This window comes from Hemitrygon akajei, chromosome 11 (genome assembly GCF_048418815.1).
Source record: "Hemitrygon akajei chromosome 11, sHemAka1.3, whole genome shotgun sequence".
Taxonomy (NCBI): Eukaryota; Metazoa; Chordata; class Chondrichthyes; order Myliobatiformes; family Dasyatidae; genus Hemitrygon; species Hemitrygon akajei.
Window position 1 is genome coordinate 75,935,674 of NC_133134.1, and position 25,043 is coordinate 75,960,716.

At 53.3% G+C, this 25,043-nt stretch overlaps 1 protein-coding gene across 1 annotated transcript in view; it reads right to left on the minus strand.

Annotated features, from left to right (window-relative positions):
• Positions 1 to 337: 337 nt before the first annotated feature.
• The window catches only part of LOC140735735 (protein ENTREP3-like), a 30,697-nt gene continuing 5,991 nt past the window's right edge, over positions 338 to 25,043 (minus strand). Inside the window, exons 2-12 of the mRNA XM_073061172.1 lie at positions 23,515 to 23,571; positions 21,844 to 21,954; positions 21,283 to 21,423; positions 19,851 to 19,958; positions 19,276 to 19,436; positions 19,086 to 19,185; positions 18,699 to 18,783; positions 18,103 to 18,576; positions 10,057 to 10,116; positions 6,996 to 7,297; positions 338 to 2,000 (exon numbers count right to left, since the gene is read on the minus strand). Of these exons, the coding sequence (XP_072917273.1) occupies positions 1,827 to 2,000; positions 6,996 to 7,297; positions 10,057 to 10,116; positions 18,103 to 18,576; positions 18,699 to 18,783; positions 19,086 to 19,185; positions 19,276 to 19,436; positions 19,851 to 19,958; positions 21,283 to 21,423; positions 21,844 to 21,954; positions 23,515 to 23,571 (1,773 nt within the window). The 3' untranslated portion in view covers positions 338 to 1,826. The remainder of the gene's footprint in view (positions 2,001 to 6,995; positions 7,298 to 10,056; positions 10,117 to 18,102; positions 18,577 to 18,698; positions 18,784 to 19,085; positions 19,186 to 19,275; positions 19,437 to 19,850; positions 19,959 to 21,282; positions 21,424 to 21,843; positions 21,955 to 23,514; positions 23,572 to 25,043) is intronic.

A 25,043-nucleotide genomic window follows, 5' to 3' on the forward strand; every position in this document is an offset into this window, starting at 1 on the left:
CCGCAGGGAAATTAAGCTCAGGGTTGACGTGGATGCCCTTTGATAATAAATTTACTGTGAGAGGGGTCAGAGGGGCACGGGCAGACTGGTTCAAGCTGACAGGAAGGAGACAGTAACTCAAATAACCGCGCATTACAGCTGTGGTGTGCAGACGCCCATTTCTGAATGGACTGCACGTCGAACCATGAGGTGGATGGGCTACAGCAGCAGGAGACCACGCACATACACCCAGAGGCCAGTCTGTCAGGCACAGAACGAAGTGGCCACAGAGTATTGAAATGGCAATGGAGCAATACCACAACATAATTGCAGTCAGAGGCAGAGACAACACAACGTATAGAGATATAGAGGTTTCATTTATTGTATATATTTATTGCAACATTCTCAGTCTCTGCAATGCTTTTATTCTCCATCTTCTGCCACCCAGTTCCTCCTGAGACCTCGTGCCCCTCATGGGGCAGTAAGAAAGGACAGATTCCCCACAGTGATCCCCCACCCTCCATGTTCAAAGACCCAGCCACTCTTCCCTCAGCTGAACAACATTCCCCCCACCTGATCTCCATCCTCGAATGTAAACCTGAGCAGTCGGGGTCAGTAAACTATTCAGCTATGGACTACAGCACACAATTACCTTCCAGCAATGCCAAACTCAACAGCGGGATTAACTCCCTCTGCACTGTCCCGTCACACACACACTCCCAGGGTCAGACACAGAGTGAGGTTGCTTCTACAGCAGGCGTTCCCAACCTTTGTTATGCCGTGTACCAATAACATTAAGCAAAGGGTCCATGGACCCTAGATTGGGAACTCACTCCCGGGGGCAGACACAGAGAGAAGATCCCTCCACTCTGTCCCATCACACACTCCCGGGGGCAGACACAGAGAGAAGATCCCTCCACTCTGTCCCATCACACACTCCCGGGGTCAGACACAGAGAGAAGATCCCTCCACTCTGTCCCATCACACACTCCCGGGGTCAGACACAGAGAGAAGATCCCTCCACTCCGTCCCATCACACACTCCCCGGGTCAGATGGAGAGCGAAGCTCCCTCCACACTACTCCCGGGATCAGATAGAGCGTGAAGCTCCCTCTTCACCAGGGTGTTCCAACCTGGGTCCATGAACTCCATCGGCTCCATGGTATAAAAAAGATTGGGAACCCTTGTACTACACTGTCCCATCATCGACTCTTAAGAGACAGACCCGGAGTGAAGTTGTCCCACCAACAATGCTCGGATTGGGGAAAGCACTCAATTCTCTGGAGAGGTCTCCGCAGGTTGGCCCTGACCCTCGACCCCTGTTGACCCCTCCGCCCCACTGGGTGGTCCCGTAGAGAGATGGCATGCATTGTGCGAATCCTAACACCCCGGCCAGGCTAATAGCACCAAGCATTGAAGTGACCCTTGACCCCACCCCTTCTCCCACCCACCCTGCAGCAAGCTACCCCAGCAGAGCCCACCCCAAGCCAGCGGGGCCTCAAATACCCCCTCCCTCCCTTCTGCCCCCATTCAAATACCCCTTCCGGGGCAAGCAGTGAGTAGTCTGGAGTATAAACCCTCCCCTATTTACAAGGGCATCATGCAGGTCTGGAAAGAGCTGGCCTAACCCCTCACCCACCCTGTCCAATCACGGAGGGCTTGTGGGGGGGGGGAAGAGGGGAGCAGCCAGCAGTGGGAGGCTCCCTACTTATAAATCCCACTGCCTCCCACAACATATCCCCAGCTGGGATGCCATGGGCAAAGATGTCCTCCATGTCCTCGTTGATCGACCCAGCAGCCATCACCCAGGATTACAGGAGATGGTGAGGTGTGGGGAGGGGGCAGCTGTCAAAGGACAGTCTCCCGATAGACTCCGATCAGACTGTGGGGGCGGCTTCCCTCCAGCGCGCCGGCCGAGAAGAGACGGTGCATGCTGGAGGCCGAGGAGTTGATATCTCCACAGCTCTGAAGGTGTAGGCTTTCCTGGTGCCTCGCGCTGGCTATTCCCAGGCTCCGGAATACCTGTGGGGAGAGGTGGGGCAAGCCAGGGAGATGGGGGGGGCAAACAGGGTGGGGGGGAATATCAAACACAAGTGAAGCTCCCTCCCATCACACACTCCCAGGGTCAGACACAGAGTGAAACTCCCTCCACACCGTCCCATCACACACTCCCGGGGTCAGACATAGAGTGAAACTCCCACCACACCGTTCCATCACACACTCCCGGTGTCAGACACAGAGTGAAACTCCCTCCACACCGTCCCATCACACACTCCCGGGGTCAGACATAGAGTGAAACTCCCACCACACCGTCCCATCACACACTCCCAGGGTCAGACACAGAGTGAAACTCCCTCCACACCGTCCCATCACACACTCCCGGGGTCAGACACAGAGTGAAGCTCCCTCCACACCGTCCCATCACACACTCCCGGGGTCAGACACAGAGTGAAACTCCCTCTACACTGTCCCATCACACACTCCCGGGTTCAGACACAGAGTGAAATTCCCTCCACGCCGTCCCATCATACACTCCCGAGGTCAGACACAGAGTGAAGCTCCCTCCACACCGTCCCATCACACACTCCCGGGGTCAGACACAGAGTGAATCTCCCTCCACACGGTCCCATCACACACTCCCGGGGTCAGACACAGAGTGAAACTCCCTCTACACTGTCCCATCACACACTCCCAGGGTCAGACACAGAGTGAAACTCCCTCCACACCGTCCCATCACACACTCCCGGGGTCAAACATAGAGTGAAACTCCCACCACACCGTCCCATCACACACTCCCAGGGTCAGACACAGAGTGAAACTCCCTCCACACCATCCCATCACACACTCCCGGGGTCAGACACAGAGTGAAACTCCCTCTACACTGTCCCATCACACACTCCCGGGTTCAGACACAGAGTGAAACTCCCTCCACACCGTCCCATCACACACTCCCGAGGTCAGACACAGAGTGAAGCTCCCTCCACACCGTCCCATCACACACTCCCGAGGTCAGACACAGAGTGAAGCTCCCTCCACACCGTCCCATCACACACTCCCGGGGTCAGACACAGAGTGAATCTCCCTCCACACGGTCCCATCACACACTCCCGGGGTCAGACACAGAGTGAAACTCCCTCTACACTGTCCCATCACACACTCCCAGGGTCAGACACAGAGTGAAACTCCCTCCACACCGTCCCATCACACACTCCCAGGGTCAGACACAGAGTGAAACTCCCTCTACACCGTCCCATCACACACTCCCGGGGTCAGACATAGAGTGAAACTCCCACCACACCGTCCCATCACACACTCCCAGGGTCAGACACAGAGTGAAACTCCCTCCACACCATCCCATCACACACTCCCGGGGTCAGACACAGAGTGAAACTCCCTCTACACTGTCCCATCACACACTCCCGGGTTCAGACACAGAGTGAAACTCCCTCCACGCCGTCCCATCACACACTCCCGAGGTCAGACACAGAGTGAAGCTCCCTCCACACCGTCCCATCACACACTCCCGGGGTCAGACACAGAGTGAATCTCCCTCCACACGGTCCCATCACACACTCCCGGGGTCAGACACAGAGTGAAACTCCCTCTACACTGTCCCATCACACACTCCCAGGGTCAGACACAGAGTGAAACTCCCTCCACACCGTCCCATCACACACTCCCGGGGTCAGACATAGAGTGAAACTCCCACCACACCGTCCCATCACACACTCCCAGGGTCAGACACAGAGTGAAACTCCCTCCACACCATCCCATCACACACTCCCGGGGTCAGACACAGAGTGAAACTCCCTCTACACTGTCCCATCACACACTCCCGGGTTCAGACACAGAGTGAAACTCCCTCCACACCGTCCCATCACACACTCCCGAGGTCAGACACAGAGTGAAGCTCCCTCCACACCGTCCCATCACACCCTCCCGAGGTCAGACACAGAGTGAAGCTCCCTCCACACCGTCCCATCACACACTCCCGGGGTCAGACACAGAGTGAATCTCCCTCCACACGGTCCCATCACACACTCCCGGGGTCAGACACAGAGTGAAACTCCCTCTACACTGTCCCATCACACACTCCCAGGGTCAGACACAGAGTGAAACTCCCTCCACACCGTCCCATCACACACTCCCGGGGTCAGACATAGAGTGAAACTCCCACCACACCGTCCCATCACACACTCCCGGGGTCAGACACAGAGTGAATCTCCCTCCACACGGTCCCATCACACACTCCCGGGGTCAGACACAGAGTGAAACTCCCTCTACACTGTCCCATCACACACTCCCAGGGTCAGACACAGAGTGAAACTCCCTCCACACCGTCCCATCACACACTCCCAGGGTCAGACACAGAGTGAAACTCCCTCTACACCGTCCCATCACACACTCCCAGGGTCAGACATAGAGTGAAACTCCCACCACACCGTCCCATCACACACTCCCAGGGTCAGACACAGAGTGAAACTCCCTCCACACCATCCCATCACACACTCCCGGGGTCAGACACAGAGTGAAACTCCCTCTACACTGTCCCATCACACACTCCCGGGTTCAGACACAGAGTGAAACTCCCTCCACACCGTCCCATCACACACTCCCGGGGTCAGACACAGAGTGAATCTCCCTCCACACGGTCCCATCACACTCCCGGGGTCAGACACAGAGTGAAACTCCCTCTACACTGTCCCATCACACACTCCCAGGGTCAGACACAGAGTGAAACTCCCTCCACACCGTCCCATCACACACTCCCGGGGTCAGACATAGAGTGAAACTCCCACCACACCGTCCCATCACACACTCCCAGGGTCAGACACAGAGTGAAACTCCCTCCACACCATCCCATCACACACTCTCGGGGTCAGACACAGAGTGAAACTCCCTCTACACTGTCCCATCACACACTCCCGGGGTCAGACACAGAGTGAAGCTCCCTCTACACCGTCCCATCACACACTTCCAGGGTCAGACACCAGAGGTGACAAAGCCTTTTAAGATCGTGAATTGTTGATAATCTTCTACCAAATTCTCTCGCGCGCCTTGTTAATTTTGAGCAGCACTCATCATTGTTGATCTGTTGTCACCAGTACAATCTGCGATGCGGTGTGTGCTGGGGCAATGGCATCAACACGAGTGATGCCAACGGGCTCAATAAACTGATTAGAGAGGCTGGCTCTGTTATAGGAGTCAGACTGGACACACTGGAGGCTGTGGTAGAACAAAGGACCCTACGGAAAATCCTGGCAATTCTGGACAATGTTTCTCAGCCTCTGCATGCCACCTTGGGTGAACAGACGAGCACTTTTAGTAATAGACTAAGACAACTGCACTGCTCCAAAGAGCACGATATGAGATTGTTCTTACCCTCGGCCACTGGGCTCTGTAATGAGTCACCCTATAACCAGGAAGAGGCTGTCTGATGTAACTTATTTTTTATTCTTTCTTCCTTCTCGTCTAATTTTTGTATATCTGTGACTCTGTAACTTCCTTTGGGATCAATAATGTATCTATATATCATTGATTAATGAATTAGTAACAATAATTATGGACATTTTTATTGAAAAAAGGATGAGTCCTGTTGTCTATTTGCATTAATTCATTGTTTCACTGTTAATAAAAGTGTAACAGAGACAGATTTAAATAACTGAAGCAGTTTAGAAGAATGATTCATAAATTAACAATATTATTTTGAAAGGAACAAATGAAATATAGCACACTTTCTAAATAGTAATGTAGCAGTATACTGATCATACACCATGTCTGTGAGTATTTCAAAATGTATTATCCAATCTCAGGTGAGAGGCACACACTGGGAATTGTTTACTGATGATTGTGGAGTATTGTGAGCAGTTTCAAGCCCTGTATCCAAGACAGGGCGTGCTGGCTTGGAGACGGTCAGAAGAGGTTTACAAGAATGATGCCAGGGATGAAAGGGTTAACATATGAGGAGCATTTGATAGCTCTGGGTTTGTGCTCACTGGAGTTTAGAAGAATGGGAAGGGGTGGGGGGGGGGGGGTAATCTCACTGAAACCTATCAAATACCGGAAGGCCCAGATGTCCCAGAAAGGACATGGACTATATGTTTCCAATAGTGGGACCAGAGGGCACGGCCTCAGAATATAAGGAAATCCCTTTAGAACAGAGTTGAGGAGGAATTTCTTCAGGTGGTGAATCTGTGGGATTCATTGCTCCGTATGGCTGTGGAAGGCCAAGTTACTGAAAGTGGAGGTTGATAGGTTTTGGATTAGTAAGGGCATCAAAGGTTACAGGGAGCAGGCGGGAAAATGGGGTTGAGAAGGATAATCAATCAGTCAAGATGGAATGTTGGAACAGACTCGATGGGCTGAATGGCCTAATTTTGCTCCTGTGTCTTAAATGTCCTTGCAACCAATCAGCTGGCACCGAGCCAGCATGACACAGTTCCTGTGAAAACACCATATGGTCGTCATGGTTGTAGAAAGAATAATCTGCTGCTTCGTTCAGCAGTAATGATGATCATTATGTATCTTGTTATTATGGATGGGGTTTGAAGAATCGGGGGGCACCACCGCATAGCATAAACACAAGAGATTCTGCAGATGCTGGAAACCTTGAGAAACTCACACAAAATGCTGGAGGAACTCAGCAGGTCGGGCAGCATCTACGGAGATGAATAAAGAGTCGGCATTTCAGGCCAGGACCCTTCATCAGATGTCGTTGACTGTTTATTCATCTCCATAGATGCTGCCCGGCCTGCTGAGTTCCTCCAGCATTTTGTGCGTGTTACCTATTGGTTTATTATTGTTCAGTGTACTGAGATATACAGTGGAAAGCTGGAGACACGAGAGACTGCAAACGCTGGAATCTGCTGGAGGGACCCAGGCATCTACAGGAGCCTGTCCACAGATGCAGCCCGACATGCCGCGCTCTTCCGGCATTTTGTACACGTGCCTTAGGGTTCGCCACCTCTGCTTTACGCCGCCCCCAGCCCCCATCCCTGGTTTCCCAGCCGGGCTCACCTGCTCGGAGCCGCTGCCCGTCCGGCCCCTGTCGAGCCGCCGCTTGCTGGTCGCAGGCCCCGGGTCCCCGAGGCCGTGCTCGGCCGCCAGGTTGCGCTTGGAGCGCTGCAGGAAGCGGGCCACCAGTACCCGGGTGCCCCGGCACACCTTCAGGTCGCCCAGCGAGCGGGTGCCGTCCTTGCACAGCGCCCGCGGTGCCTTCCCCTTGCCCGCCGGCCTGCGCCGGGAGCCCACCAGCCGGCGCAGGAGCTCGGGGGTGGCGTGTCGCGATCCTGGCAGCAGACACGCTTCGGAGCAGGGGGCTGTGGAGAGATAGGTTGGGGGGGGGGGGAGAGAGAGTTCATCCAGTTAATGAGGGTCTGCTCTCCTTCCTCAAACTCACCTCCTGGACCCTGCAGAAACCAGGCCCCAGGCTTTAGGCCCATAGTGGGCCCCACAGAGCCTGGGGACAGTGGTGACTCCCCTCCAGCTCCTGGTGTAGAGGCAGAGGGTCCCTTCTGGGGTTTGCCCCCTGCAGCCATCCAGCCACTTCTGCTCCCCGCTAGGATTTTGGCCTCACATACCCTCCCTGCTTCTGCCCCCATGCTGGGGAGTGAGTCCTCATTTCCAGCCCCTCCCAGTCCTTGGGGAGCAAATCTGCCTGCATTCCCAGCCGGATTATTGAGAAACTATGCTAAATTACCGGTGAAACCCTGTCGCTCACATCCAGCCCTTCGGAACACCTGGTTTTGCACCAAAGTCTCGTCTTTTTCTCTCTTTCTCTCTCTTCACCACCTTTCTTTGTTTCTTTATTTGGTGATAAATGGCAAAGTAAACCCTTCTGGCCTTTCGATCCACGTTGCCCCCAGCAACCCCTGACAAACCTGACAAACTCCGACAAGCCCAATTAGTTCCTAACCCAATCAGGGAAAAATTTAAAATGACTAATTAGCCTATCCGGTAGGCCTTTGGACTGTGGGAGGAAACCGGAGCTCCCAGGGAAACTCACGGGGAGGACGTACTGATGGCGCCAGAGTTGAACTCTGAACTCCGGGACGCATCGTGCTAACTGTGTAATTTATATTCTGTGCGCCAGCTGCCCCCACGCGTCCGTGAAGCTGGTGCGAGCGACTCTTTCCCTCGTACCGGCACCTCACCCTGCCTGGGCTCACATCTGAAATCTCTGTTTGGTCTTCCAACCCAACTCCTGGGCCGGCCCAAGGGAAAAGGTTCTGACCGTCCGGCCTGGCCACGCCTCCAATAACTTATAAACTTCTATCAGGACTCCACTGCCCCTCCGGAGAAAACAACCCAGGTTTGTCCGTCCAACCTCTCCGTACTCTCCAGTCCAGGGAGTGTCCTGGTGAACCTGGTCACTTTACAACTGAGGTGAGGAGTATTAAACCCATTGGTTCCCTGAGGTTGTCAGATCCGGAGGGGTAATGGGGATAAGCCCCCACTGCCCGTTACGTGCATCTCTAGTAACCTCTGACAACCAAGTGCAGCTCCTGACCGTCGTGTGGCTGCTAAGCCCGGCAGAAGCGTTTCCACTGCTGGAGAAGGGGTGCTACTGATGCCTTTGGGCAGAGGGGGCTCGTCAGGCGTGGTTGGCAGCTCATCTAGGAGAAGCAAAACTCTGATCTCAAACCTCCGCTGCCTTGTGGCTGTACCCGCTCACGGGGAGGTCATTCAGAGTGAACCCTAGGAGAAAGCCTGGAGCTTCCCAAGTCCCTACGTTGAGTTCAACGCCGACTGGCATCTCCATCCACACCACTGGTGCCGAACCGTATCGGATTCTGCCGTTCCTTCGGATTCATCAGCTGCGTGGAGAGGGGGAGCCTGCTACGGGGGCTACAGCTTGCTCTGCGTATCGTGTTGCCCTGGCTTGCGTATCACGTAGACAGCTAGAAGGCAATAACCATGGTCGACCCTGACCCCTCAATAAACCCCTAGTACAATCTACAGTTCGCACTGCTGCAGCTGACTGAGACTCCTCAGGCTGCACTTACCTTGTGTCGGCACACCATTGCGGGCCGAATGGCCTGTACTGTGCTGTATTGTTCTATGTTCTAAATCCACCACCTCTACCGACTGCAGTGACAAGGACAGGATAAGGCACGGGGAAGCTGACCTCCAAGTCACATGACACCCTGGCTTGGAAATATACCCCTGCTCCTTCACCGTCAATGCAGCGAAACCCTGGACCTTTCTCCCTGTGGATCCTCATGCACTGCAGCGGGTCAAGAATGCACATCACCACCACCCGACATCCCCGACGAGGAGCAAATTCCTCAGCCAGAAGGTGGTAAATCCGTGGAATTCATTGCCACGGGTGGATGCGGCTGCTGGGAATACTTAGAGCAGAGGTTTATAGATTCTTGGGTGGTCATCAAAGTTTATGGGGTGAAGGCAGGAGAATGGGGTTGAGACAGGATTGAATGGGAGAGCAGACTGGGGCCAAATGCTCATGTGGTCTTCCCAGGGGCAAATGGGGGGGGGGGGGGCGGCAGGCAATTGAACGCTGGCTCAGCCCAAACCCCTTCGAATAAATGTTTAAAAAAAGAGGAGATTCACCAAGATGGAGCTGTTCAGTTACAATGATCGCTTCTTCCTGGAACAGAGGAGATTAGGGGAAGACATGTCCAAGGCACGTAAAGTGAAGAGGGGTATAGATAGAGTAGGCCGCAGGAAACTACTCCCCAGATCAAAGGGGAATAAAACGGAAGGAACTCAGATTTAAAGGAGGAAGAAGGGATTCAGAGCATGTTGGAAGGAGAACACTTGATTAAACAAGGCAGGGCAGGGTACAGACCAGGTGCTGCTGGATGGGATTAATACAACTGCCCACTGGTTGAAGTGGGCTAGATGGGCTGACTGGCCTGTGCGATGATGCTACATCTACAATGTCACTCTTATTGATCCTCCCTGGTGCTGTTGGAAGAGTTTGGGATTTGCCCAGGTGGGAATTCTCCGCAGGTGTCAGGACCTTGGAGGAGGTGGGTTTGGGGCACTGCTGGTGGGGTGGTTCAGTGGCCAGAGGTGGGGGACGCAAGGGACCCCAGAATCCCGAGACCAGTCTTACCCGTGTCGGTTGAGGTCTGAGATGTGACGTCCTCTGGAGTTTTTGATCTCCTGTTCACATCTGGAAATAAATCAAGAATGGTTTATTGAAGCAATATGCTCCCGTTACCACCCCACTTGCTGTCTACTAGTCCCAGACACTCTCAGAGCACAAGGGGACATCCTAGGGGCTTATCCTCGGAGAGGAGAGGGCAGTTGGCTCGGGGGCGGAACCCGTGGGCCCCACCTTTGACCAAGCCCTGGAGCTGGATGACCAGGAGGACCCCACTCTCCACCCCAATGATGGACCTATCCCTCTCCGCACAGGCTGCCCACCGTTCAGGAGCATGGGGGCCAGAGTGTAGCCACACCCTGACAAGCAGCCCCTTCAGGTCCTGCGACCCCTCACACTCGTAACGTAGATTCATCAGGCAGCCTTCCTCGGGTTTTCTGGATAAGAGTGGAGACATCGGGCAGATTAACTGGTTACGGGTAACCCTCACCAATTCCTTTTGACGCACCATAGAGAGCAGCCTGTCTGGATGCATCACGGCTCGGCACGGTAACTGCTCAGCCTGAAGACCAGAGAGAGTCGTGGACACGTCACAGAGGCCAGCCTCCCCTCCATGCTCTCTGTCTAGGTGCTTCGTCAGTGAAGCGGCCAGCACAATCAAAGATCCTACCCACCTTCCTGGGCACTCTCTCTTCTCCCCTCTCCCTTCGGGCAGAAGATATAAAAGCCTCTAGGCACGTGTCACCAGGCTTCTATCCCTCTGTCCAGATTCAGATTTATGAAACGTACAGTGAAATGTTAACACAACCTGAGGATGTGCTGGAGGTAGCCCACTGTTATAAGAAAAGTTCCCTAGTACGATAAGATGAACTCTTGACATCAGAATCTACCTCACCATGACCTTATTGTCTGCCTGCACCGCACTTTCTCTGTAACTGTAACATTATTCTGCATTCTGATAGTGTTTTACGTTGTGCTACCACAGCGCACTGTGTAGTGAATTGATCTGTCTGTACGAACAGAATTCAAGACAAGTTTTCCACTGCATCTCTGACCATGTGACAATAATAAACCAATCTGCCAATGTACAATCTCGTGGAATCTCAACTGAGGGTGTGGTTTAACGACTAAAGAGGGAAATATTTGATCCCTGTCCCAGACAAGGGACTTATCCATGCAATGACAGGTAATAACATTTGAGTAATCTTGTATCCCGCTATCACGTGATACACGCACACCTTACTTAAAACAAAGTTACACCCGCTTTTTCAGACTCTCTTGTTTTTTAAGGAATTAGTTTAATATTTTGAAATCACAAAACGTAACGTTGGTGACACAGTATTTTTAAAACGAAACAGAGACAGCTATCGACCTGTTAAAGCAGAGCGAGGCGTTTGAACTGACAAAACCTCACTGAGGAATGGTTGATTCTAAACTCAGCACATGGAGAGATGATCAAGTTTAAAACAAAAGCTATTAGTACATGTTCTTCGGAAGGGAAGACATGATCGAGTTTTTTTTAAAAAAAAGGCCATAAACGGAAAAACCCGTGAGTTCATAAAGAGTGAATACTGGGTGATAATAATCACTTAAAAATCAAAACCGGTTGGCTACATCAGAAAGTTTGATTACACAATGGGTAGTTGGCTCGCGTACACTGAAATATTGGAACAGTATTTCAGTGTAAATGGAATAGCTGATGAGAAGTGAGTTCATTAGGTTTAAAGACATGCAGTTTGCTTCAAAGGTTGACTGCTTCCACCAAGCCATCAGAAATGAGCTTTGGTACTATTGTAAAAGTAAAGCAGAGATGTTTAGAGCCGAAGGCCTTGTCGATTGCCAAATGCTTTAGGTTTCATAAGCAGAATCAAAAAGAAGGAGAGCCCATTTCAAAGATACCAAACTGAAGCCTGCATATATCCAGCTAAGAAGTCATACTGGACAAAAGGTAACTCCCGTGGGATGACATTTCTAACAGTGATATACAACAACCAACAAGCCACGCTGGGTTTGTAACTGGTAAACACAGGAGGGCCAACATCGTGGGACCATGGTCGACTGAGACAACTACAACGTGATTGGAGATCCATCCACCATCTGCACGCCACATCCCCGGCAATAGGGTCAACTGAAAGTGAAGTAAGTGAATTCAGAAAGGTACTGGATAATGCCACAACTACCTCCATGCCAAACACCAGCAGAGGGCAAACAGGTGCTGTGCCAACCTCTGTGCCTCTGGTTGGGAAACATATTGGACCAAGGAAGGAGCACCATGCTGCTCAGGGGAAGCGTGGAATTTACAAAAGCAGTGGTCCGGCTACAACAGCTTTCGTAGACCACATATCTGAGAGAGCTTCTGATCTGTTAATCAGGCAGTTACCTGTGAAATGTGGCTTGCTTTTAAGCTGGAAGAGAGTTCAAGGAGCTGCAGAAAAGTTTTAAGCATTTAGTTTTTTGTGAGTATAAATAAATAGAATCTACTCTGCGTGCGTTAGGGTTTTGGCATGAACTTCAAGTGGGAGACAAAATGCTGCTTGTAAAAGTAGATGCAAAGACCAAAGCCGAGCCGGATGGATGGAAGGCCAAAATAAAGGAGTCAATGGAGATACAAACACAGAGAATTCATCAGATGAAGTTGTGGATACAGAAACCAAGGGGAGAGATCAGATCATAAAGGGAGCAAGAGAATGATAAGTAAGAGAATACTTCAGAGAGCTGAATGCACCTTCCCAAGATCGAGATGCACAAACTAGGAAAAGGAGGGATGGAGAGAAAGAACGTGGATGTGAAAGAGAAGGAATATGAGAAAGAAAAAGAAAGGATTCAAAGTAGACTCAGAGAGGGAAAAGGAGAGGAAAGGTGTCCAGAGCTGTCAGAACAACTTCCTGCGGTCTCAAAGTCAACTCCTAGACCCACCGCGGAGGAAACCTGAGAACCTGAGGCGGCTTCACAGCCACGAGTCTCACCTGCCAGGCAAAGTGATCCCCCCGTTACGAAAGACGATATCCCACAAGAGTAAGAAATCCTCTACAGTGATTAAATCTTTAGGCTTGAATGGGACCATTTAAACAATAACTATGCTGTGGATGTCTCTATATAGTAGTTATATTATATAATATACTGTCTATGTAGTTGAGATACAGTCTATATTGAATTGGAGTTTATAGCTAAGCAGGGAGGAGTGTTGTGCATCTGATATTTCAATAATATTTGAGTAATCTTGTGTGTGCATATATGTGTGTATATATATTGGTTTGATTAAATATTCTTGTTCATTTAAATAATTTATTATGGGTTATATGTAAAAACATGTTCATTGCATATTCCATCGCACTATCACATGATATGTGCACACCTTGCTTAAAAGTAAAGGCAAGGTTACAAAGTTACACCTGCATTTAGGATTCTTGTGCCTTTCATTTAATTTAATGTTTTGAAGTTATAAAACATAGCACTCCCATTTTTGGACCCTTTTACCCAGATTTGCTACCAGCCCCTCTTCTCCATTTCCATCCAGCTCTCGCGCACACAATCCGTGCCCCCAGCCTCGGCCCTTCCCTACCTGGTTCTGGTTTCACCTGCCATCCACCCCTACCCTGATGACTCCCATCCGAATGGTTGTATGAAGACGTGGCTTGGAAACTCTGAAGCTCAGGAACACAAGGTCAGTTCCCTCCCGGGTACAGCTCTCCCCACTATCGAGGAGCATCTACAAGAGGGGGGATATCTCAAGTATGTGGCATCCAACATCAGGGACTCCAACACCCTCTTCTCGGTTCTGCCTTCAGGTAGAAGGTACAGGAGCCTGTAGGCCAACACCTCAAGGCTCAACAACAGCAACTCCTTTACCACCAGGTTATTTATTGCCCTCAACTTGAACCAACGTCACAGTTATTTTTTGTTTATATTGTGATTTACATTATGTAGAAATCATGCTGTTTTAAAAGATTAGCTTCATTTGTCACATCTACTGAACCATATGTAAATTCACGTCAACAATCAACACAGTCGGGGGATGCGCTGGGGGCAGTCTGCAGTGCCAACGTAGCGATTACCAACCTTAACCGGTACGTCTTTGGACTGTGGGAGGAAACCAGAGCACCCGGAAGAAACCGACGCGGTCACAAGGAAAACATACAAACTCCTTGCAGAGGGCAGTGGAAATCGTAAAGTGACTGCACTAACCGCTAAGCTACCATGCTGCCTCCGGCTCATACAACTTGTTTGTCTTTGTAATACTCTACGCTGCTGCTGCCGAAAGCATTTGTACCCTGTGTATGTGTGGCCCTGACCACGAACTTGACCCTCTCACCCACTTTACAGATCAAAGTCCAGCGCTTAGTGTGGCTTCTTATCTCTCTCCAGCAGCTGTCTCCTAGCTTCACACTCCCTACTGCCACCTCCCTCCATCTGCCGCTCCATAGTTCTCTCTCTCTGTGTTTTCATCGCTCATCCATTTGCCACTGTCTCCCAAGTTTATCCCTTTCTCCTACATTGCACCACGAGCCCATCATCTTTCACCCCTCCACAGTCCTCCGATCACTCATAGCCCTGTCTCACGGCACCCCCTCTCCATTCTCAGTCCTGATACGTCAACAATTCCCACAGAAGCTGCTTGATCCACTGATTTCCTTCAAAAGATTGTCTGCGTGGCTAATTTTTATTCAGATTTTGTAAACATTGTAAACAATGCCCCAGAAGGCACAGGAGCAGTCATTACCCCTCAACCACAGCTCTTGAAAGGGATAACTTCACTTACCCCATAAATTGATCCTGAGAGGCAGGATTTATGAACATTTGGAGAGGTACAATATGATCAGGAATAGTCAGCATGGCTTTGTCAAGGGCAGGTCGTGCCTTACGAGCCTGATTGAATTTTTTGGGGATGTGACTGAACACATTGATGAAGGAAGAGCAGTAGATGTAGTGTATATGGATTTCAGCAAGGTATTTGATAAGGTACCCCATGCAAGGCTTATTGAGAAAGTAACGAGGAATGGGATCCAAGGGGACATTGCTTTGTGGATCCAGAACTGGCTTGCCCACAGAAGGCAAAGAGTGGTTGTAGACGAGTCATATTCTGCATGGAGTTCGGTGATCAGTGGAGTGCCTTAGGGATCTGTTCTGGGACCCTTACTCTTCATGATTTTTATAAATGACCTGGATGAGGAAGTTGAGGGATGGGTTAGTAAGTTTGCTGATGATGCTAAGGTTAGAGGTGTTGTGGATAGTGTGGAGGGCTGTCAGAGGTTATAGCGGGACATTGATAGGATGTAAAACTGAGCTGAGAAGTGGCAGATGGAGTTCAACACAGATAAGTGTGAAGTGGTTCATTTTGGTAGGTCAAATATGATGTCAGAATATAGTATTAATGGTAAGACTCTTGACAGTGTGGAGGATCAGAGGGATCTTGGGGTCCAAGTCTATAGGACGCTTAAAGCAGCTGGACAGGTTGACTCTGTGGTTAAGAAGGCGTATGGTGTATTGGCCTTCATCAATCGTGGGATTGAGTTTAGGAGTCGAGAAGTAATGTTACAGCTATATAGGACCCTGGTCAGACCCCACTTGGAGTACTGTGCTCAGTTCTGATCGCCTCACTACAGGAAGGATGTGGAAGCCATAGAAAGGGTGCAGAGGAGATTTACAAGGATGTTGCCTGGATTGGGGAGCATGCCTTATGAGAATAGGCTGAGTGAAATTGGCCTTTTCTCCTTGGAGCGACGAAGGATGAGAGGTGACCTGATAGAGGCGTACAGGATAATGAGAGGCATTGGTCGTGTGGATAGTCAGAGGCTTTTCCCCAGGGCTGAAATGTTGCCACAAGTGGACACAGGTTTAAGGTGCTGGGGAGTAGGTACAGAGGAGATGTCGGGGGTGTTTTTTACTCAGAGAGTGGTGAGTGCGTGGAATGGGCTGCCGGCAACGGTGGTGGAGGCGGATACAATAGGGTCTTTTAAGAGGGTTTTGGATAGGTACATGGAGCTTAGAAAAATAGAGGGCTATGGGTAAGCCTAGGTAATTTCTAAGGTAGGGACATGTTTGGCACAACTTTGTGGGCTGAAGGGCCTGTATTGTGCTGTAGATTTCCTGTGTTTCTATGAAATGCTCCCAGAACCTATGGATTCACTTTCAGGGACTCATGTCCTCAATATTTATTGCTTATTTATTATTCTTTTTGAATTTGCTCAATTTGTTGTCTTTTGCACTCTGATTGAACACCCAAGTTGGGGTGGTCTTTCTGTTATTGGATTTATTGATTATGCCCACAAGAAAATGACTCTCAGGGTTGTATACGGTGACATAGGTAATAAACTTTGATAATACTTTTACTTTGAACTTTGATTTCTGTTTAATTGACGTTTTTCTTGTGCTTGCTGCTTATGATGTGCCTGTGATGCTGCTGTAAGTTTCCCATTATGCCTGTGCATACACGGGCTCGTGTACATGACAAATAAATTCGACTCTCGTGTCCATGTGTGTATTCAGCCCGTGACCGTAAGAAACTGCAGAGACACGGCTCAGCTCATCACAGGAGCCAGCCTCCCCTCCAGGGACTCTGTTTACACTTCTCACTATCTCAGTGAAGCAAGCCAGCTGAATCAAAGACCCCACCCACCCCAGAAATTCCCTCTCCCATCGGCAAGCAGATACAAAAGCTTGGAAGCACGCAACACCAGGCTCAAGGACGGCTCCTACCATTGGGCAGCCCCCTAGTGCGGCCAGATAGACTCCCGACCTCACGTTAAAGCATCGATCAAGGTTGCGACATCGAGGCGAAATGTGGGAGGCAGGCAAGAGTTGCAGTCCCGACTGCTGGAGCTGGCGTTTGTGAGCAGCGGGTACGGGTATGCCTCTCTGCCTCGCGTGGTGCCTCTCTCTTTCAATGAATGTCAGTTGATATCATAGGATGGTATCGTGGTTCTGTGTTTATGGTTCGGACTATTGTGTTGATGGATTGTGGGCATTTCCAGACTTATTCAGACCCTTGTTTTTTTTATATTCTGTGTTTTTTAATTGCCCTGTCCTTTTCCATTGCATTGTGTTTAGGGGTTGGTGACACATTAATTATTTTTGTGTGGGGAGGGGTTGTTTTTTGAGGGCTGATTTTCCTGTTGGGTTTTGTGCAGGGGGAGGGGGTTTGGGGGTGGATGATCAGGATGGGTTTTTTTTGTGCCGGAGTGGGGTTGATGTTTCTCTCTAAATGACTTTTGTCTTCTTTCTTTGTTTCGTGGCTATCTGGAGAAGACAAATTTCAGAGTGCTTTGATAAAAAATGAACCCTTCAACCTTTGACAGTCTCCCTAGTCGTGGCCCTTGTACCTTATTGTCTGCCTGCGCTGTACTTTCTCTGCAATTGCAACATTTTATTCTGCTGTTGCTTTCCCTTGAAATGCTCTTGAAGAATTGATCTGTACGGGTAACGTGCAAAACGAAGTTTTTCACTGTACACGTGACGATAATAAGATTAGCTTTATTTGTCACATGTACATTGAAGCACGCGCTGAAATATGCTGTTCGTGTCAGCTCAAATTACACTATACTTTTCTATGTAAACAATTGCCTGTCACGATGCAGTGACAGGGAGTAGACACCGGCGGCGCTAGCGGACCGGTTCTGGAGCCCCGCCCCTTCCCGGAACGCCCCCTGCAGGATGAAAGAAGGCAACGCTCACATGGCCCCGCCCTCGTCCCGTAACTCCTCCTCAAGTCCGGTCCCCAGCACGAAAACCACCTCACCCTCCGGCCCTACTATGTCCTACCTCGACCCCATTCCTCCCCTCCCCGAACAACCCCACCCCTCATCTGGACCCGCACCTTCCAAATACTGTAGCCCACGACCCAACCCCACCCTTCAGACCCGTTCTCTGACTCCCCTCACCCCACCCTCCCTGCCCCGCCTAACCCCGACCTTCCAATTGAGCCCCCGTATCTCGTCCCAGCCCACCTCACCTACCTCCCAGCCCCGCCACTTGCTCCTGCCCTCCCCCTTTCCCCGGTCCCGCTCTCTCTACCCGGTCCCACCCACCGTTCAGCCCCGCCCCGTCTTCATCACTTACCTGCACCCCCCGGCACGAAGAGGCCGGGATCGCTGTTGGACCTGGTGACTCGCGTCGAGTGCACACTGCAGGCTGGAGTGGGCGGCCGGGACTGCTCACTGTGCCTGCGGCGCCGGGCGGCGGGGCTGGCGTCGGCGGCTCCCGGCCCGTGGGCGTCCGGCCGCTCTCGCAGCCTGTCCTCGTTGGGAGCCGGGGAGCCCGCAGTCTCCAGCCTCAGGCAGCTGCGGGTGAGCCCGTCCTGGTCGGTAGGAGGCCCGAGCCCGGGCCCGGGGCTGTGGTGCCGCGGGGTGCTGCAGGAGAAGGAACGCCGGCTGCGGCCGCAGGGGCTGGCGCTGAGCGGGCATGGATCAGTCCCCATCCCCGGTCCCGGCCGCAACCCTCCCACTCCCATCAGGCACGAGTCCTCGGAGCAGCTGCTGTCGTCTGGGATGTCGATGATTTCGGACATCATAAGGGAACCGCTGTCTATGGAACCTGGGGCGGGGGAGGGGTGTAAGAAGAGGGTGGTTAGGGCCGGTGGTGGGAGGCCCCGCGACCCGATGAGGGAAGGGGTGAGGGTCAAACGGGGAGGGGGTCGGGTCGGAGGAGACCGTTACCTTCTCCGCTGAAAGCTGTGGAGAGAATTTGCTCACAGAAACTGGAGTTGGAGATCTCAGTGAGTTGATGATCAAAGTCCGTCGTCTGTGGGGTGGGGGGAAATGAGGGAGGGCGTGGGATGGGGAGAGGAGGTAGAGTAACAGTTGGAGAGTGAGAAGAGAGGGGAGGTGGAATGGGAGAGGAAGTTGATGTTGGAGTGGCGGGGGGGAGGTGAGGGGCATGGTGGGAGAAGGGGAGGTTGGGTAGGGGAACATGAGGAAGAGGAGGAGGAGTACCGGAAGGGAGGGAGAATGAGAGGGGGAGAGAGAGAAAGGGGCCGTCAGCAGCCTGCCTGATACAATACTGGACCCCCAGAACTCTTCCCCTCCCTCACCCCTTCCACCTACCTGGCTGATCGATCCGTGCCTGATCACCGCCTCATAGGGAGGAGGGAAGTCGCTGGGGTAGAGGGGTACCGGACTCCCCATCGAACCGTTGTAGGTGATACTGCAAGAGGAGGGAGAGGGGGTAAGGTGTGTGATGGGATGGTGGTGACCATCTGCTCCACGTCCGGAAGAAGCTGCCGAGGGAGCCTACCTCTGCGCGTCGGTCTCCGAGCTGCAGGTGTACTCCGGCGGGTAGTAGGGAGGAGGGGGAACCGGCGGCACAAACTCGTCTGGGTCCGACATGTTCCGTAGGAAGTTCTCCTGGGGCGAGGAGCACTCCGGATTCAGGGACCTCGGCCTCTGCGGAACCAGCTGTCGGAACAGGAGGCGGTCAGCACTCGACGCCCGCCCCCGGCCTTCCGTCTCTCCCCGCATAGCGGGATCCCCCAGACCAAAGATGGGGGTTGGGTTTACTTTTTCCGCGTCCCCCCTCCAGACTCTCCCCCCGTCCCCCCACCACACTCTCCCCCCGCCACACTCTCCACTCCGTTCACTCTCCCGCCCGTCCCCCCGCCACACTCTCCACTCCGTTCACTCTCCCCCCCCCTCCAGACTCTCCCCCCACCACACTCTCCACTTCGTTCCACCTCCGCACTTTCCCCCCGTCCTCCCTCCACACCTTCCCTCTCCCTCTCTCTCCCTTTCTCCCTTCCCCCGTCTCTTGCTCCTCACCTCCTCCCTCCCTCCCTCCCTCCCGGCCCTCGACCCCACCCCGGGGACACTCACGATATGCAGCACGTCGACAGCGAACATCTGGATGCAGCAGATGACCGTGGAGAGGGTGCAGATGATGGTGGAGAGGATGCTCAGGCCACACACGCTGAACAACAGGTCCTGGGGTTGGGCACAGGGAGGGTCCCCGTTACTGCCCCGTCAGAAATCACACCCGCACCCATTCCTGGCCAGCAGCCCCCGTCACCTGCCTCGCTCTACGGTCCTCTGTGAGCGGCAGACAACGGTGCCTACGGAGTGCGGTGGAATGGGCCGCGGTCTGCCGTTCTCCATGTGACTGCTGCCCCCCGCCCCCGCGATCCAGAGGTGTGCGGTTAGGGTAAGTTGTGGGCACGCTTCGTTGGCGCCAGAAGTACGGCGACGCTTGCGGGCTGCCCCCATGACATCCTCGGACCGTCACTGTATGCTTCGACGCATGGGGGCTCTGGACAAATTAAGCTAACCGTTTTCTCTCCGAATCAAGACAACAATCTTTGCCTTAACGTCAGGAAGCGGGGCGGGGTACTCGTCCGTCTGTATTAACGGTACCGAGTTCAGGTGCGCTGGGAGCTTGCGGTTCCTGACAGCGAACATTCGCCGCGTAGACGGCGTGACCAAGGGAGCTCACCGACCCCGCTCTTTCCTCGGGGGGCTAACGCCCTGGTGACCAATCGACACCGACACGCCACAGGAAGCATCGTGCCCGGATGCGTCGCGGCTCGGAACGGTAACTACTCCGCCCCGCGACCGAAACGCTGAACTGCGGAGTTGCGGACGTCACGGAAACCAGCCTCCCCTCCGTGACTCTGTCTACACTCCTCACTGCCTCGGTAAAGTGGCATTCTCTCCCCCTGCCCCCGACAATGGACAGACGATACCAAAGCCCGGATGCCTGACCACCAGGCTCAAGGAGCGTTTCTGACTCAAAGATGAATTCTTCATCTCCCGCTCTATCTCTTGGGCCTTTGCGCTCCACGTTCTCTGCGACTGTGCCACTCTATTCTGCCTTCTGTTTCCCCTTCACTACGTACGGAATGATCTGAGTGCTTTTATTTCACCGTAGCTCGGTACACAGTATGTGACAACTCAAAATGAATCACCGAAATCTTTGTCCCGGGGTGTTCAATCGACACCTCCGCTCGTTTGTTCCGTAACCCCTTCCCCAACCCGCATGGTCAGACACCTTACTCCTCCGTCCCAGACGTCAGACACCACCCCATCCCCTGTCCAGGATAGTCAGTCCTCTCAATCCTCCCCTCCCCGTCTCAGACAGTTAGTCCCCCTCCCCTTCCATTCCGGACCTCGGAGCCCCTCACCCCCATTCCTGCGCGGTCCTCCCGGTGCTGTGTCGTTAGTCCACTCCCCTCCCTCTATGCCCGACATCAGACTCTTCCCTCCTCCCCTGTCCCGAACGGACAGTCTCCCCCCACCCCCGACGGCTCCTCACCTTCAGGGCCATGCGGACCGTCTTGCAGTCCTGGAAGTGGTGCAGTTTGAGCAGCTCCCCGAGGGCGCCGCAGAGCTTGGGTCGTTCGCGCTGGGTCACCCGGTCACAGCACATACACAGCCCTTCCCTCTTGAAGCCGATCTGGACAGGACGGGAGCGATTAAATATTAATTACTGCCCAGCAGTGGGCCGTTCACACTTGTCATCCCCGTCCCTCCATTTCCAAAACTCTCATCCCTCCTTCCTCACCTCCTCCGGCCTGTCGCCGTCCCTTGCTCTTCAACTACGCCTCTCATCCTCAAACTGCCCCACATCCTCTCCTCCCCTTCCCGCTCTCCCCTTCTACCTCCTTCTTTAATCCCCACCTTCCCCCTTCCACCTCCCCTCCCTCTCTTCCTCCCCTCTCCCAGTTCCACTTCCCCTCCCATTCCTTCCCTCCCTCACACCACCCCCCTCCTCCGTATTGTCCATTCCCTTACCCCCCTACATGTGCCCCATCCCTGACATATGCCTTCCCATGTTCCCCCCCCCCATCCCCTCCCCGGCCCTTTGCACTCTCACCATCTGACAAGCCTCCAGGGCTTTGACGGTCTGAGCGTTCTGACAGGAGAGGATGGATCCGGCCAGACTCAGCATCACACACACCACCGACAGCAGGGTGAAGAACGTCACCTGGGACAGACATTCAGAGTCATCTCCCCCCCAAGAGTACAAATCCCATTCACTTCTCCCACATCGAACCCCCAATCACTCGTCCCCACCGCCTGAACCCCAGTTCCCACCTCCCGCAACCCCCATTCAGTCCTCCCCGACTCCCGCAACCCTCATTCAGTCCTCCCCGACTCCCGCAACCCTCGTTCAGTCCTCCCCGACTCCCGCAACCCCCGTTCAGTCCTCCCCCACTCCCGCAACCCTCATTCAGTCCTCCCCGACTCCCGCAACCCTCGTTCAGTCCTCCCCGACTCCCGCAACCCCCATTCAGTCCTCCCCGACTCCCGCAACCCTCATTCAGTCCTCCCCGACTCCCGCAACCCTCGTTCAGTCCTCCCCCACTCCCGCAACCTCCGTTCAGTCCTCCCCCACTCCCGCAACCCTCATTCAGTCCTCCCGCAACCCCCGTTCAGTCCTCCCCCACTCCCGCAACCCTCGTTCAGTCCTCCCCCACTCCCGCAACCCCCGTTCAGTCCTCCCCGACTCCCGCAACCCTCGTTCAGTCCTCCCCGACTCCCGCAACCCCCATTCAGTCCTCCCCGACTCCCGCAACCCCCATTCAGTCCTCCCCGACTCCCGCAACCCTCATTCAGTCCTCCCCGACTCCCGCAACCCCCATTCAGTCCTCCCCCACTCCCGCAACCCCCGTTCAGTCCTCCCCGACTCCCGCAACCCTCGTTCAGTCCTCCCCCACTCCCGCAACCCTCGTTCAGTCCTCCCCGACTCCCGCAACCCTCGTTCAGTCCTCCTCGACTCCCACAACCCTCGTTCAGTCCTCCCCGACTCCCGCAACCCTCGTTCAGTCCTCCCCGACTCCCGCAACCCTCATTCAGTCCTCCCCGACTCCCGCAACCCCCATTCAGTCCTCCCCGACTCCCGCAACCCCCATTCAGTCCTCCCCCACTCCCGCAACCCTCGTTCAGTCCTCCCCCACTCCCGCAACCCCCGTTCAGTCCTCCCCCACTCCCGCAACCCTCGTTCAGTCCTCCCCGACTCCCGCAACCCTCGTTCAGTCCTCCTCGACTCCCACAACCCTCGTTCAGTCCTCCCCGACTCCCGCAACCCCCGTTCACTCACCCAATATCTCATCACGCCCCGTGCAAAATGTGGTCTGTTCCCCACCCACTGTGTCCTTGGCCCGCGAATGGAACTCCTTGCCCCACGTTGGAGGGGTGGAGTGTATGGTTAGGGGAGGAGAGGAAGGTGTCGGAGAGGGATGGGCAGAAGTAGGGTGGAGAGATCGCAGAGCGGTGAAATTCAGATACCGAAGGAGTCCCGAGGCCCCGAAACAGACCAACACCCCCAGTGCAGTGACGAGTGAGGGAGGAAGAGGAATGTTTGGGGGGGGGGGGAGATGAATTTGGGGGATGGGAAAGAGGATAAGATGCTTGGAGGAGGGTTTGGGAGGGAAGGGGAGAGGTTAGGAGGAGAGAGGAGTACAACTTGAGGAAAGTATGAGAGAAGGGAGGGGGGATGGGAGAGTCAGAATGTACAGGGGTAAGGGAGGGGGCCTTCACCTACCACCAGGGAGAGTGGCCTCTTCCAGGAAATGACTCCAATCAGCCCCGCTAACAGCACCTGCCGGCAGGAAGGAAGATAATTGTTAACGGGCACCGGAAAAACGTAACCAACGAGAGCTTGGGTTGTTGGAGCGACCCGTCCCCTATCCCCACCATCCTAGCTCCGGGTCTCAGGAACACAGACTACGTCCCCTCTCCAAACCTGTGTCAACGAGACTCAGCAGGTTGGGCAGCAGCCGTGAAGGGTCGTTTTGTGATGAGTGGGGAGAAGAGGGGCTGCCAGTGTTTAGTGGTACATACGGGGTCGGCCACGGATCGGGCGGGGGGAGGTTCACAAACCAGAGGAGCAGAGGGACTTGGGAGTCCTTGTGCAGGATTCCCTAACGTTGCAAGTTGAGTCAGGAAGGCAAACACAATGTTATCATTCAGTTAGAGAGGATGGAATGCAAAAGCAGGGATGTGACGCTGGGGGCTAAATGAGGCTCTGGGCAGACTGCGCTTGGAGGATTGGGAGCAGTTTCCGGCCCCTTCTCTTAAAAAAAATGTTGGTATTGGGGAGGGTCCCGAGGAGGTTCATCCGGGAATGAAAGGGTTAACGTATGAGGGGCGTTGGATGGACATTTACTCGCTGAAGTTTAGAAGAATAAAGGGTGTGTGTGTGGGGAGGGGGAGAGAGGGAGGATCTCAGTGAAATCTATCGAATATTGAAAGGCTCTGACAAGTGGGTGTTTCCGACAGTGGAGAAGCCTAGGGCCACTGGCAAAGCCTCGGAATAGAGAGACATCCATTGAGAACGGAGGTGAGTAGGAATCTCTTCAGGCAGACAGTGGTGAATCTGTGGAATTCATTGCAGCTGTGGGAACTACCTCACTGGGTATCGTCCGTGCTGTAATTGTTATATGGTTATTTTGGTCAGTGGGAGTAAGCGTTCGGCACGGACTAGAAGGGCCGAGATGGCCTTTCTCCCCGTGCTGTTATGGTTATATGGTTTTTATATGGTTATATCTTTAAAGTGGAGGTTGATAGGTTTTTGATCAGTAAGGGGGTCAAAGGTTCTGGGCAATAGGCTGGAGAGTGGGATTGAGAAGGACAACGAATGACAGAGCAGACTCGATGGGCCGATTGGACTAATTCTCCTCCTATGTTGAATGGGGGGGAGGAGAAACAAAGGAGAGGAAACGTGATCCATATCCCCCCCCCCCAACATTCATGTGCTACCCCCCACCCCCCGCAACCCGTTCCAGGCACCCACTCACTCTCTGTGTAAACAAGGAACTTACCTCGCAAATATCCTTTAACCCTTCTGCCCTCCCAACTTAGACCCCCGCTCTCTCGTATTTGTCATTTCTACCTTGGAAGCAACAATTCCGTCTGCCCCTGACAAGCAAAAGTACGGTAAGTCACAAATGCAACAGGCCTGTTCAGTAAGGCTGCAGATGTCCCAAAATGAAGCATTTTGGAAAGTCAGACCGGTGCGGGACCGGTATTATCAATGGTCGGTCGAGAGGGGATCACTGAAAAGCGACCCGA